The sequence below is a fragment of the Calliopsis andreniformis genome, chromosome 10 (assembly GCF_051401765.1).
Source record: "Calliopsis andreniformis isolate RMS-2024a chromosome 10, iyCalAndr_principal, whole genome shotgun sequence".
Taxonomy (NCBI): Eukaryota; Metazoa; Arthropoda; class Insecta; order Hymenoptera; family Andrenidae; genus Calliopsis; species Calliopsis andreniformis.
The window spans coordinates 10418938-10435273 of NC_135071.1; the positions used below are offsets into that span (position 1 = coordinate 10418938).

Below are 16336 nucleotides of genomic sequence, written 5' to 3' on the forward strand. Positions count from 1 at the left end.
TGGTTGGGTTAAAGCTGCTTTAATTAGGATACCCAGAAGCTGGTTACAGCTACTTCGACGTAGTGACCAAGGAGCTGGTTCTCAAGCTGCTTCAATTAAGGGAATAGCAACTGGTTAACACTATCTCGACATGCAGGATAAGGAGCTGGCTGAAGTTGCTTTAACGATATAGGGACCATTTAATGGCGTTCCTTAGAAGAATTTTGTATCACTCAAACTGAAATTGTAACTCAAATTGCTGCGTTATTTTTTTGCCCTTGTTATATTACTAATCAGTAGGGTATTCTGTTCTTGGAAGTAGTAGATGTAGTTCCCTTACCAGAAATTTTTGAAATGGTCTGAAGTTACCTTTATAAAATATACTAAAAAATAATAAGGTTAACTGTGGGGAAAACTTTCCAAAAACTTCTATGCATGTAGCGCGTCAAAGTGAACTAGAATTGTAGATAACAGAGGGTAATTGCAAGTGTGATAACATTCCTTATTGCCATAGGATGACAGCCAGGGCAACCAGAAAGTCATCGTGAGAAGTGAAGAAAAGTGTTACTACTTCAATAATAATATAAAGTTATTTAAAAATATTGTAGCTTTTGAAGTGTAGAATGCTATCGTATGAATACAAAAATATAAGAATATTAGATGGGTTTAGTACGACAGTATTTGACATTTTCAAATACCATAATATTTTTAAATAATTTCGTATTATTGCGTTTCGACGAAAACTTTTTGCCAGCGGTAGTAGATCCATTTAGCGAATTAGAGTGTAGCTATGATTTTCAACCGCGTAGTTGTCTATCATAGCGTTTATGAAGTTTGGGAGAAGTTTAGTATGCAGTCCATCGTGCACACGCGGAGTGCGGTTTGACTGGCCAGAAGGTTTGCCAGACACGAGTTTCAAAATCCGATTATGCGGTCGTTGGTTTTTTGAGGGTGGTTTTTGGCGTGCTAGACCACACATGAGCCTTGTCTGTAAGGAACAAAGGAACAGCGAGACGGTGTAAAATTTCGACGGTGATAAATTTCTTAGTTATCAACAAAAATATGAATAGAGAACAAAATACGAATAGAGAAAAGAAGAGTAACAGTAATTATTTGAAACAAAAAATAAGGAGGGAATCGAATAACAAGGTATTAAAAGAATACTTTAGAGTTTAGGGAAATAAAATGAAAAGACAATACGAAACAATATGGTAGGAAGAAAGGAAAAGAAAGAGAATTACTAATGAAACGGTCTAGTAATAAGAGAGGTAAGAAGAAGAGAAAAAGGACGTAATATGTTAGAGGAAGCGGTACTCGGAGATATGCAAAGCCAAGGACAATTATAATTCAATAAAATGCAGGAATTAAGATATAATCCGAGATATAAGGCATTTTACAAAGTATGAGTTTTCAAGTACCGAGTTGAAAGAGAAAGAAATAATGGACAAACGATCGTAGGAATTTCCTTGGCAAAAAGGAAAGAAAAATACTCGAGCATTAAGCAATGGAATGTAATAAATTAAAGAGAGTTAGAGATAGCATGGAATCTAGAGAAGGTCTCTGGATAAGAGGGATATCGGACAAAAGGCAAACACTGAACGACAGCGGGAGAAATAGAAGAAAATGGACCATAATAAGCTTATATACTTATTCTGATTTTTATTGCAATAACACTTCCGAATTAACAGTTCCGTTTAGTACTATGTATAACTTATGAAAGTTTATTTATATTTTACAGCTAAATGTAATAAAATATTAACAAAAATAATGTTAAAAAGTAAATACGCAGCTACACAAATTAGAGATAATTAATACAAAAAAAGATTTGCAACTTTCGATTCCGACACTTACAATTAATAGATAATAAACATCTCCATTTTATTTAAACAAATTTTGTAATTAAAATAAAGTACGTTTCTTTCTAAAAAAATTTAATTTTTTGAATAAAGACATTTTTTGGTAACAGTTGTCATAATTAATTATATACATAATAAAACAAAGTGCAGAGTTTGACGTACTTTTTTTAATGTTTTGGTTTAAAGTTTACACTGTTTACTAATATTTATTTTCTTTTTTTATTACAGAAATGGCGAATGTTATTTGACAAGGTACGTATCATAATATGTACATGCTACTGAAAAATCGGCTTATAGAATGCACGAGTCGAGCGTGACTGATTTCTTTTTTGCGTTAGTTTGATCCCGAGGGTTTTGGCGAGATTCCCGTGGAGGACTTTTTGGTGGCTTTGAAAAGTCCCGAATGGAAAGTCGAGATACCACCGAATAAACGAGATATTCTCCTCACTAGAGCGAAGGAATCGCGTGTTCAAGCGGTGACGTTTCAGGATTTCGTCAATGTGGTAAGTGGTCATATTCAAACTACGATAGAGCAATAATGTTGAAATACCTACTTGAAGTTTTTATATGTGAAAGATGAAAGCCGTGAACATCCTTTTATGCATGGAATTTCCAGTTGCTCTGGCACACTTTCTAGCCTTTTATTTTTCTAGTTTTAAAGTTGACTGAAAATGATCCTATCGTTGTCAAGAACGACACTATTAAAATGCTATTAATACGAATGATTTTATTTCCGTTTATACTATTTATTTAATAATTATACATAACTACATTAAAATTCAATATACATAAAACAGTTCTACAATGATACTAGCGCGTTTTGTCGTTGGAGCCTTATAGTGAGTTAAAGATTATAGGAAACAATTTAGGATTTTATAATATTTAAGAAAATAGTGATCGTGAAATCTTTTAAAAAACAGTCCCCAGAGGAAATTCTTTTTCATCGTTTTACTTACTCCTTTAAATTGTTTATTACGTATTAAGCAGTTTCTTTATATACCCATAAATACTGGAGGTATTTATAGGTGATACCATTTACTGATTAGAGTTGGTAGGTTGACGAAGCAAAGGAATGCGGGTCTAATTGGGTATAGCACATAGAATCTCCTCCATATGGCCTATATTTCCTGACGCAGGAAACGTTAGCATGATTTTTTCTATAATCGAAAGCCTGTGAAATTGGAAATTCATCATTAACTTTTAAGCAGAATAACAGGGCCATGTGAAGCCTGTGAAGCATATCCCTTTTGTCTCTAGGTCATACCCATCGCCAGCTCCCAAATGCACATGGTTTACTCTGTACATAAATATTACATGTGTGTTTATTGCTATATCAATTTTATATGTGTAGTTTCCTTGCATTTAATTCAAATACTTTAAGAGACCGCGCCAGAGACAGATCGCAAACACGCTAGATTTGTATCAGTTTCCACTAAAGCTATCAGAGAAGGAAAACCAAAAGTAGAAAAGGTTTGCGGCAGTTAAATGGACTTATTCTACTCGATGGGCAAGGTTGAAACTTTTCATTGTCCGTTTATTTGTCGATCCAAAAATGCGGCTTCGGCTTAGAATTTCGTCTTCACGATACTGGAGCGACAGTAAAGGGACGATGAGAAAAGTAGAAAGAGTGGAGGTCGTGAGGGAAGGAGGCAAGGGAGCGGAATGCGACCAAAACTGTTAGATAAACATCGGAACAATGATAATCTCACCGTTTAAAGGCACTGTGCACCGACAGGCAGCTCTTTGTTCGCGTTCAAACTTGCTGACAAGTTTTTGGTGGTATCCTCTTTTTCTGTTTCTCTGATCTGAGAGAGGTAAGCAGATCTGACGTTGAGTGGCGGAAAATTACTCGTGTGCAAATGGAAATGATTTGAATCGTGGGCCAAACGACACGTAAAAAGAGACATGAGAAAACCGCGCTCGCTCTGCTGTTATTGACATTCTGCAAAGACTGGGTCTGTCATAGTGGGTTTTGAAGTTGTTTCGACTCTGTTTTTAATCGCGATAGTATTGGCAAATGATAGGAAAAATGATTTGTATAGTTTCTCCCTAGTCTTCGATGAAGGGAAAGAAAATAAATGTGAGTTTTCAATACATAACGCCAATACAGTCACACTTTTATTTGTTTATGATTCGTTTATATGCAGAAATTTATATTTTTGTGCATCTTTTTGCAAAATTCAAATATTTTTGTTATTTATGTACTACATATTACTATAATATTCAGTACGAATTTATAATTTATGATATAGATTACTTTATTTACATAATATTTAAAACATTCTTTTTATTATTATTTACTTGAAAAAAATATTATCTCTCATGAAAACAAATTTATTTGATTTTTTCTCGGTTTATTCGATTTACTTATGAGACATAAATCAGATAAAGATCATCAATAAATCTGGCGTAGGTAATACGTATCGACAATAGAGGAAAAGAAGTCTTTCGAACTCTTCTACTTCTCTAAAAGCGAATGTATTCTTTGTATGAATAGATTTCATTTCAAAGTAAGATTTTTCAAAGATGTCTGTCAGTTGAGCGTATCTTTCTAAGCTTTTTCTACTGACAATAAGACAAACAATTTCTTACTAAGAATTTTTTCTGTTGAAAGTAAATAATTTTAAATAAAAATTAGTTATAATGATAATAATACCGTAAATGCGATAAAACGTTATTTTATTTTACTTATAAAAACGAAAACATATTATATAAATACTTAAAAATGAGAGTAATAATCATTTGGTAATCATATTTTAAAATATAATTTGCTAGAACAAATCTTTCAGTATTTAAATAATTAACAGTTTTTCCAAATTCAGTTTAATTATTACTAACTGATATGTGTACGATTCAAATCTTGCAAAAACGATGCAATTTAAGCTACTGCTAAAGTAAACGTAAATGAAATCTTCTTGAACAGCACAAATTAAATAATATATTAAATTTTTTTTCAACTTTTGATTGATATCACGTATTCATAATTTGGTGCCTATACTTCAAATGGACTTTACTATCTAGAAACCCAAATTGTTAATTGCAATTAAAAATCATTACTAAATCGTTATCATTTCTTTCGTATCATAATCGTATTAACAAAGTAGATTTTTTAAATTTCTTTAGCTATGTTATCTACGGTTGAATACCCAGAAATTTAATTTTTTTTACTGTGAAAGACAGCAAAGAGTGATAGAATTAAACCCGCAGGTGGTTAAGGATAGTCGTAATTATTCAGAAGCTTGGAATCACAAGCATTCTCTCTATGGTAGTATGATTTACGGTTGGCAGGATCAAACGATGGTAACCAGGATTTCCGTGCATGCACCTCTCCTGCTGCACTATATACTGTTTGCATACTTATTATTTCAAACAATCACGAACGAATGTGATCATCTTGTCCGTAATGTAACCAGAATATGCATACTTTGCACCATATTTTCACAATTAGAATTTACAAAATCTGGTATTTCTTAAAATACATGTGTTACATTCCCACAATTATTGATTTGGTCACTAAGCTTTAGTGATGGTGGTGATGGTGGTATTACTTAATTTTTTCCTTAACAAATTAATTCAACTTTTTATTATATTTTGGAATATTCTTATTCTTGTAACAATATTAACAGGTGGGGTAACAATATTGATACTGTCTAATTTTTGGTAATTTACAACTTTTACTTAGTTTTTATGTAGGATGTTGTAAATAGTTGAAATTCTAATGCAAGATAGGAAAAAGAATTTTGAAACACATATATGTACAGAGTTAGATAAATATATGGTATCATAAACATTAGGTAAAAATTATAAATGTAATATTCTATTTAATAAAGTGTTTCTATGATTAAACTCTATATCTTCGAAGTATAAGACGAAATGCAATCACAACTTTATTTTTAATAACTTATAACAATCGATTTCGATCATACCAGTTAAACACAGTGGTAACGTTAAATAGTATGAGTCTGAAAATAGGAGCATACACGTGAACAAAGAAGAGTTAAAAGAAGAAAAGATACAGATAGAGAGAAGATCCTTTAGTGATCTGCGATTAGCAATTAGTTCGGACGAAGGTGGCCATTCGATGTTTGCGTAGCGCTGAACCAACCATTAGAGAAAAAGACAGAGAATTTGTAAGAAGCGAGAAAGGAAGGGAAAGGCACACGTAGTCGGCGCTTAGGTGGCCTTTGCCAGAGTTTCGGCAAGTCGGCGATTCTGAACACGATCTCGGTGGTCCTCCGTCCTTCTTTCTTTCGTGTCGGTTACCCTTCGTAAGGTAATTTTTTCTTCTTGCTCTCCGCCACATTCAAAGAGTCTCCAGGTTCGTTCTTCTCTCCTTTGCTCTTCCCGGATATCAATTATGTCCCTGTGGGCCGCGCATTGCTACGAAAGACCTACTGATGTGTGTCTCACCTCCACGAAGAGAACCCTGAGTTCGCCTCGTTATCCCTCGCCGTGGGCGTCGAAATCCCTGTGTAAGGTCTCTCAGGAGCTACAAAGTGCAATTTAAGAAAATTCTCTCCTGTCCTTTCGCATCCACTTTTGGCTCTTTCGTCTCCTGCGTCTCTCGTTATAGCCTTCACCACAGTGCTCCCTCTTATTTCTAAATCTCGACAATAAATCGTACTACTGTCACTTTTCTACGAGGAGACTTATTTACCACAGCCTCCAGACGTTTTTCTCCTATCTATTTCTTTTTGGATGTTCTTGCTTTTACATTGCAGACACGTCAGCTGTTTTGTGCCGTACACCGTTCTGGGGGAAACGTATAGTCTCGGTCGGTTTTGTTGGACTTCTTTTGCTGAGTTTACATGCTGACCACTTTAGTTCGTATAATATTATAAAGCGTACTTTATTTTTTCCTACTCTACTACAACCATTAATGGTAATTTGTCTGGAAATCTTTTTCGTGTTTCCTTTATTGTGTAAGAAGTTTAGGATATTAGACACTATCTGTTATTTAGATTTTGTATGTTATTGTCAGTGAGCCAAATAGTGTTTCAAAATTGATCGTGAAGTATTAAATATGATATTGGCAAATGAGTTCAATTCATTAAATATTAATAATATTCATAATATTAAAAATTGGGAGGTAAAAGAGTTTCTTATCAAGAATTATTCAAGTTGCTTCAGGAGAATATTTATCAGATGATTTAACAAGAGAAATGTTAGCTTACAATGTTAAATATAGGGTGTTTCAGAAATGGATGGTGAAATTTTAGAAGCGCTTATCCTTAGATAGAAAAGGGTTTATCTAAACATGGATCTAAAAGCTTTCCAGAGTATGAACATTTTTTATTTAGGACACAGTGTTATGGTATTGGCAATGGTATTTCTCAGAAACCGTAAAAAGTGTTCAAAAATTTTTGAAATATTTCTAAATAATAAACAGATAGGGAACACCAAGGTAATTGCAACCACCTAAAGTTTGGTCCCTCACGAGTTTTGTACAATTAGCAACTACAAAAAGACTCACATTTCTAATTCATTATTTTGATCAAAGTCAAAGAGGATCAGTGGCAGAGATATTTCATTATCAATAACTCGTACAGTAGCTTCCAAATATTCCTTGATCACTATGCATACCAAGACGCATGCATCTGTTATGTAACACTTAATATTCTACGTCAAGGGAGTGTTAAGTGCAACTAGAGAGAATATTATTATTATCCATTATAAAAACGCATCTGGTCGAAAGGAGTTTGGGGTAACCCTTTGTTTCATTCCTGTTTTTCTGACGCAACAGCAAAGAAGAATTCCGCGCGAGGCGGTGCCGACCTACGACCCCATTATGCACGGCCTGGACAGGGCGCGTGATTCATAATATTAGATTCGAGTCGGGGCCGAATAATGTAAATGCCACGTAGAAGGGCCGTATATACGTGAGGGATCCCCGTTGGAACAAGCGCAGGGGCGTCACGTTGGCGGCGAATGTAACGATGCGGCGACAACGATGAGGACGACGCCATCGGCAGAAACCCTGCAGCCACCCACACCCACGTCGACCCTTAAATCTCCATTCTCAGGCGCGCCTCGATCTCTCTGAGCTTCCACCTTGCTCCATGCTATAGTCTCGTGATTGTACCTTTGACTCGTACGATACCCTCTATTCGTTGGTGATTTCATTTTTGAACACATTTCATTCATTAATGTCTTTCACTTTATTTGAAGTTTAGAATTGCATCTAGTGAATGTGTTATTAGCAATTGCGTATAAATGTGATAGTATGTAGTCGTACCTATTTGGTTCTTATGTACATATCTTCGATATGCATATGCAGATGTATATATCACCTGATGTGTGATGCACGTATGTAGATATAATCGTCTTCAGTATTGCAAATTTCTCTTTGTTGGATATATGACTGGTATTCAATGATAATAGTGTTTATTCGTGAGAGTAACGTGGGTGATCAAATGGAAATATTGCATTCTTCAAATTTTCAGATTTACAAATTTTTTAAATATTTCAAATGTTCTTCTGTCCAATATTTAAAGCTTCCAAATTTTTAACAGTAGAACTACCGACAGTAAATGTATGCATTTATTTCAAAATCATAGGAGCACAAATAATGCATAATTAGAGAAAATAGAATTCATGTACAAATATATAGATATTTCTTCAATTTTATTCGTTATTAGTTGAGAATAAACCTAAAGTTTTCTTAGAATAAATCGTAAATTAAAAATAGCTGTACGGGTCATTTTGACTTGTTTGGTAGTCTAGTGTTAATGTCTCATATTTTCTAATTTTTACTTTTCAAACCTTCAAAGATTCAAAGCATTCAAATTTTCAAATTTTCTAACTTTTAAGTTTAAATCTTCGAGGTCATTTTAAATATTTATTCCAATTTTTGTATTGCAAATTCTGAAACTTTATTGTAACGAGTTTCACTACGAGACAACTATATTATGTACAAACATATGTCATTTTACATATTATTTATATGTTATGTTTCGTCCATTATGTTTTTCTGTTAGTGATGAGAGTTAGAAAGGATTATAAATATGGAGTGGTAGAAGGAATAGATGGTTTCAACTGTTACAATATTGTTGAACAGTTTAAGGCTGCATTGAATAGTATCTTCTTTGGCGATGACAATTTTGGTAATGAGTCTTCTACCAAACTCACTGTCAGAATCTATAAAAATCTCTGTGTTGATTTTCTGCATTCTTATGTTGTAAGCGGTAGGTGAGATTGTGAGACATTTAATGTCGAATGGAGTGATTGATGATTACTAGTTACTCCATGTGTGGTAGGTCATCTCGAAAATAGCTGTTAGTTGATTCCTTGATAAGTGAAGTTATCTTAAGTCGCTGGTTTTTTAAACAATTTAGTAAAAATTGAAACTCATAATTTAACCATTTTTTTTTGTCAGAAAAAGTTATCAAAAGTAACTCATTTAGCTGTAATTAAGATAAAAAAATTGTTGTCAATAGTTCGATATTTTCTTAATTGAGGTGGAATGTTTTTTACGTTAATACGATCTCCTACAAATAGTGAATTGATTTCTTCGAAATAGCCATATTACTAATGCAAGTTTATGAAGAAAATTAATTTACACATCATAATTGTCTCCCACAGTAAAGTGGGAAGTAATTTCTCTTTTTTAAGTACTTTATTATAATATTACAATAATTATGTTAGATTGTTCGTAGAATCGTATTACAAAAATCAAACCTAGAAAAATTAATGTTCTACACATATAACAGCTGTATTATTTTTTTCTATTTTTATCAGTAATTTAAAAATGTTTAGATGAATTCATAGTAGCTATTATTTAAAGGTTTTCGTTTTTACTCTTAAAACCAGCGAGATTTTATAATCAGGAAATTAAAAATACATATTACAGATATATTACAACGTGTAGTATTATGTCAAACGGATTGACTAATTTATAATTACCAGTGAAAATGTATTTTAATCTAGCAAGCTGAAAATGGAAATGTCGAGATTGCTATGCGCAAACTAGGTGGTGAATTCGTAAAGAAATTTGCAAGTTTAAATTTCATTGTATGCAATTTTCATTTCGTAACGAATATAAAAGCAAGCTACTAAATATGTCACCGAAGTTATTTACTAGGCCAACAAAGTTCTGGTAATATTTTCCGCCAGCTGAGGGAAAGTTCTGAAGCTTCTCGATTTTGTGAGCGTAGATTTCTCACGGTGAGATAACTAGTCGTCCAGTACGTTCATAAATTTGCTCAGCAAATGTGCAATTCCAGAGGGAGGAGCAGGTCACTTGGAATGAGACAAGCTTTCCCTATTACCGATAATTGTGTCTTAGAATTCGGTTAAAAGGATTTTGAAATACACGACCTTATCTGTATGGTCCTCACAGAGGTGGTCCCACCACCTAGACTTCTACACTACGCACCACATAGAAAGATTGAACCATTTGCTTCGCGTGTCTCCTTTAGCAATGGGATAGCCCGTGAAATTGAGAGAAGGTGTCTTGACCATCGTTACGTCTCTTCGTCCCGTCCTATCGTTCTATTCATCAGACACAGTCAAACTTCATTTGGGCCAACTTAAAAGCCCAAAACGACTTCTAATTAGGAAAAAGCCGAAGCTAAACATGTCCAATCCTAGGAACGTTTAAGATAGTAGACATCAATCCAACGCATACCAGTTCTTTAAACGAGGAAGATTCGATAAGGCGCCGTCTATTCCTTGTTTATTCTGTATCCTTTTTTGTTTCATAACATCATTCATTAATCTTGCTTTGCCTAATTGAACAATCCTGCGTGTTTTGTAATAGTTATTCAGGGGTTCGTATACTTACAGCAATCAATTCACTTTTTTTAAATATGTTGAGCTATTTTGTAATGATAAGATTAGACTTTCGGCAATGTTTAGTTTAATCTATAAAGGAGGTCTGTATAGAAATAAATTACTGTGACAAAATATTTAAATTACCTAATTGCATAATAACTGTTTGTGACTTAAGTTACATCCTCAATTGGTATGTTTGTAACATTAACAGTTTGTTATGCAGCTTAATAGTTTTTTTTACTTAGCGTTCAATACTGTACTTTTTTATTATAGTATAACTGCTACCACGGTTTAACAAGTGCTGCCAGCTTGTGGTTGAGGTAGATAACGTTGAGGGTGTACAGTTTCGTCAGACGAAAAGTGTGAAAGTTTCTCTATAACTTTCTTTTTTTCTGAATCCTGAAGTTTAGAATCATACTTCCTTGTATACAATAGGTATTAGGATATTTTTGTATAGAATAGTGAAACAAAAATAGCAATGATTTGATTTGATTTGATTTGTTGATACGAAATGTTTCTAAAATGAATATGGCGTTAATTGGAACGTGGAAACGAGGTTTGACATATATTTCCAATTTTCGTTATAAAGTCTTATATTTAAATGAGAGCAATAATAAAATATATCACATGGAGTTTATTAGACTCCGTGTCAATAGTTAAGAGTTAAAATAATCGAGTATGCTGTTAGGTAAGATATCTCATATATTTAGCTAATATGAATTCATTCGTTCACATTTTATTCCCATGTTTATAATGCTGCACAATGGTGTGTGTGTACACAATATAACCTTCCACGTTGCAATCCATTTGAAAGTACGCTTGAAATCGATTTTAGTCGGTCGAGCGGTAGTAGGAAATCGTAATAAGGGCTATGAAGCAAGCTCGAACAGGGCCATCTGTTGTCGGCACGGCCTGTGACAAAACAAACAGCTTGCCAATTACGGAGTGATTTTCGGTCCGCTCGACATAATTTGGACCAGCCAAGAGGACAAAGGCAGCTCGCTTCTTCCACGCCTACCGTCGTTAAACTCCTCGACGAGGAGGGCACGGTCTGTAGCTACCACTTTTCTATTCTTCCCTTCCTTGGTGTCTCTATTTACCTCGTCTTACCGGCTACTCGTTCGTCTCTTATAATCTCAAGGAGGAAACCCTCAGTGGACATTCAATATCGTTTAGGTTCAAATGACGCGTATCATTTGTCCTTTCAGTTTCCATTATGTTTCTCTCATGTGTGACATTATTGTCTGTTGTTGTAAATCATATTAAGTAATTACAAGTGAAAATATAAATGGAGCAATTAAAGTGAATTATTTAAAATTTCTCTGGAATATTTTTCTTTTAATTGTAATACATTATGTAGTGGACACAGGGAACTTTTGCTATCAGTTTAAGGTTCAAGAGATTTATTATACAATTGTTTATTATGTATATTATATAATGTTCTGGACAGTGAATGTATAGACTAACTTCTGGACAGATTCTAAGCTGAGTTTATAGTGAGAAATGATTTCGGGTTTTTAAGGGTCCAAGAAGTAGTAGTAGGGATGGTACAGAGTGAACGTAGAAAAGTAGCGAGTTTACAACGATTCTGAAGTTCATAGGATGTGGATGACACACTGTTTTCGAGTATGATAAAGTTTTCAAACAGAAGTGATGCACTGTAAAGAAAAAATGAAGAGGAAAAATATTTTAAAAAATGGTACATTACCATTAAAGAAATAGAGTTGTGCGAGAACTTGAAGTGTCATGTTACTCTTTCGGAGCAAAGAATATGAAACATACATATCTTACAGATTTCATTGTAAACTACAAGCAATTATAAAATAGATGGTATTAGGGTCCCTCAAAATATTAAATCAGAATTTTTAGGCTCAGTTATTTACCTTGCAAAATAATTTGAGACATTGCTTTTTTTCGGACGCTTCTCGGTGTTTGAATTGAAGATGGTTATAAATGCACCTACAGTTCGTCGAAGGATCATAAAGTGAACGCAACAAGTTTTTCAACCTACAGCCTGCTTTTCAGGGGCAATAGAGACACCAGCAACCACCCATTGTGCCATTGAGGGGAGGGGTCAGCAGGTTTATCGCGTTGTTAAAATAGCCATATATTAGGGTCGGGCCTTTAGGTCTCGAAATCAGTTTAACTTATTTCAAATCACGAATTAGCCATTATGGGTTTATAGGAGAGTCCGACTAACCACCTAACGGTGGGACAATCGCATTTGCGGGGTTAGTTTGTAAATTTATGTTTTTAACGGGTCGTTGAATGGTTATGAGGGAGGACAAAACGGGTCGCCCATTCAGGGAGTTGTACGCGAACCTGGAGGACTACCTACCGTCGTTTTCGGTCATTTGTGGCCTTTACAGCCACTCTGGATAAACCTGCAAGAACGTGCAGAAGCAAGAAAACTGAAATGCACCTGAGCTACGGGACGGGCTACGTGAACGCGGGTGCGATTCAGGAAGGAATAGATGGGTGTATATAAAAATGGGTCTTTGGTCGACCTAAAGGCGGCGAGAAAATCGTGAGAACATCTATATAGAATGCCGTGCGTGCCCGTCGCCAGCTCTCGGGGATTACCCAGGCTACGACGCTCCAGGGAATCTGCAATCTATGTATATGTATACGCTCTTTTGTATTCTGAGATGTACGGAGATATGAGGGTGTATTTACCTGTCTGGTATTTTCGAAGACTTACGCGCCTTTACATTGCTTATTTTACATCTCTCTGTTCTAATTTTATACCCATTCTAATGGCTTCGAATAGTTTCCAATCGACTATTTTTAATGAAACACAGTCATCAAAGAAGGTCGAAACGTGGAGAAGCAAAGTATGTAATATTGATTAAAGATTGCGTGGTAATAAAATATGAGATACACAAAGTTCTGTCGTGTTTGATGTTACAGTAAGATTGCTTGTATTTTTTAAATAAAATAAGTTTGTTTCCCAATTTACATTAAATTACCCTTTTCTAATAAGAAGATTATATACGATTTTCGTTTTTATGGTACTCAAAAGTTTTTATTATAAGCATAAGCAACCTTTTAACTTCAAAAGCGACAGAACTTTCTTAGTTACTTAATATAACAATAAAATTGTAGGATCACTAATACCTGTTATTAACAAATTACAATTCAAAGGTGATGCCACGATTACAATATTTATTAATTATATTCATTTACGTTCTATTGAAAAAGACAAAATAAGTTCCCTTTAGAAAATGGTATCAATGAAAGCTAATTAAACTTTCCAGCTATCGTAATTTCCACAAATGGTGAAAATCTAAGAAATACTGACTAACTAATTGCAATAAAATACTGTAATTAATTCATTTTTAAAACAAATTGGAATCTCGCATTTATTAATGTCAATTTTCATTTTTTTATACCTAAAGAAATATTGATTTATTTAATCCAAATTTTAAATTTATTTTTTAAATATGTGTCATTTTAAAGGAAAATATAAAATTAATTTACTTTTATATTGCGTTCAAATTTGTTAAAAACACATAATCGTCTTCTATAATATTAACAATAATAAGGCATTTAAGTACCTATTAGTAGCGTCTAATAAAAATTTAGAAAATTTAACAAATAGGCATGCTTTCTTCTGGAAAAATTAAGATTTAGTTTTTATTTTTTCAACTGATTCAATTTTCTACAATTTAGTAATGTTATAGAATATCCATTGGTCATTAAATGGAATGATTATTCTAAAAATTTATATCTTCAAGAAATGTTTTCTGTAATTTTTAAATGAAGCATTTTTAGAGGATAAAATATAAAATTATCTGGAAACTTTGTCGCTATATCTCTTTTTACCTATTTAGATATCAAAACACGAAATTCGTTCAAATATATTCACTGGGTCATATTATGATCTATATAGTCTATTATGTTTTCTCGTATCAGGGTTACGAGGGGCGGAAAGCCAAAACAGATTTTCGCGTTTGCAGACAAAGTAGTTACACATTGTTTTGCGGTACAAATCGATTAGTAATCAGTTATCGAATGAGTACCGATTTATCGTTGCCTTGTTAACTAGTAATTGTCAACAGCGTGTTAAATTTCATTGCTATTCAAATTGTCGTTTCTTCTTTCTGGATTCTATTCAGCTGTTTTGTTTTTGTGTTCTTGCTTTCGACTCAGATGCATTTTACTACAAAAAGCAACGCTGAGTGTCATTCTTTTGCCAGATAGCTTTTTCATTTTCTTTTAGCCCTTATTGTTGCTTTTTACAAATTTTACTATACTGTTTATCTCGTAGAGGTCGTCATTGTTTTGCAAGAAGATTATTATTTTAATTTCGAGAAATCCATTTGTGAAATATTTAAAGTAGTATGATTATTTAAGCATTATAAATAATGCCAATTACAAACATATTATATTCAGTATTTAATCTTAAGAATTGAAAATTGTATTATGATCTATAATCTTAAATAGATATACAAGTGAACATTTTTAAAGATGTATTGTTTAAAATATGGGACTCTATGAATATGATAATGCCAACTCCTTAAAAGCAGCATCTTGTAAAATTATTCTTTCTACAACCTTAATTTCTTTTTTATTATATATTGTCTTCCTTCGTGTCATATTATATATGACACTCTCTTTTATGCAAACAACAAATGTAATACTAAAATTATTCCCATAATTTATATAAAAAATAATGCCAATAATCTAATTTAATTTACTGTACTTGCCATTATGCATAAATTGCAATGTACCTCTAGTTACTACTTAGACTCTTCCATAATTCATATTTAAAATATTGAAAACGTTGTCACTCGTCAGTTTCGCTTTCCTTCGCAATCTTTTTTTCGACAGGATATTGAAAGCTGTCAAAACGCGTGAGCTTTGATGTTCGTTCAGGAAATATCGTCCCTTTCGGTTTTTCGTATTTCGGACATGCATAAAACTGTTTGCTTTGCAGCTAAAGTTGCGGGTGAACATGACCCGAAAATAGCTCATCGTGCTTGCGGCGTGCAACCTTTGGCGTGCGCTTTCTTCGCTCCTTTTACTCTCCTCCTCTTCGAGGAAATTGTCAACCAGCACGGAAACCCTTTTGTCGACAACGAACTGCATGCGCGCGACGGAGTAAACAGCTGCGAATGCCATTTCAATAACAACTAGGCGGCCAGATAGGATTTTGGTCTTGGTTCGTTTTCGAGGATTCGTTTCCTTTGATCGAGAGCCGAGCCCTCGGAACCGCTGGAAGAATAAATTTTCCACCGGTCCTCCACTCTTTCACATTCCCCCGTTTTTCTTTATTTCATTTACCACCCCCTCATGCACTCACATTCTATGGCTCGCGCAGCTGTTTTGCCAATCTGCATAAGCGTCTCCTGAATTCCGGAATTGCTTATTTTCGTCTCTCCTCTACGGCTCATCTAAAGTCCTAGTTCTCTAACTGGAGTAATGTCATCGTAATGGGCAACACCGGTGCATGGAGAAGAGAGAGAATAGAGAAATTTTTCGAGTTATTATTCATCATCTCTGCTTTTCTGGAATTATGTATTTTATTAGAAGCAATTAATATCAGTTAAAATGTTATAGAAGGATTGTAACTCTTTAAGATACATACGAAGACGTGTCAAGAATATTTTAGTATTCTTATCTTGTCCTTATTATTCTGGGAAAAATTTTGGGATCAAATTATTTTACTGCATTTATATTGATAGATATAATTTGGCTCATGTTAATTTCTACTTTGAAGATCATGT

General features: G+C 33.8%; 1 protein-coding gene across 1 annotated transcript in view; it reads left to right on the forward strand.

Moving 5' to 3' along the window:
* Stet (stem cell tumor) overlaps positions 1–16336 on the forward strand; it is a 336681-nt gene that overhangs the window by 4001 nt on the left and 316344 nt on the right. The window contains exons 3-4 of the mRNA XM_076386383.1: positions 2064–2087; positions 2174–2338. Of these exons, the coding sequence (XP_076242498.1) occupies positions 2064–2087; positions 2174–2338 (189 nt within the window). The remainder of the gene's footprint in view (positions 1–2063; positions 2088–2173; positions 2339–16336) is intronic.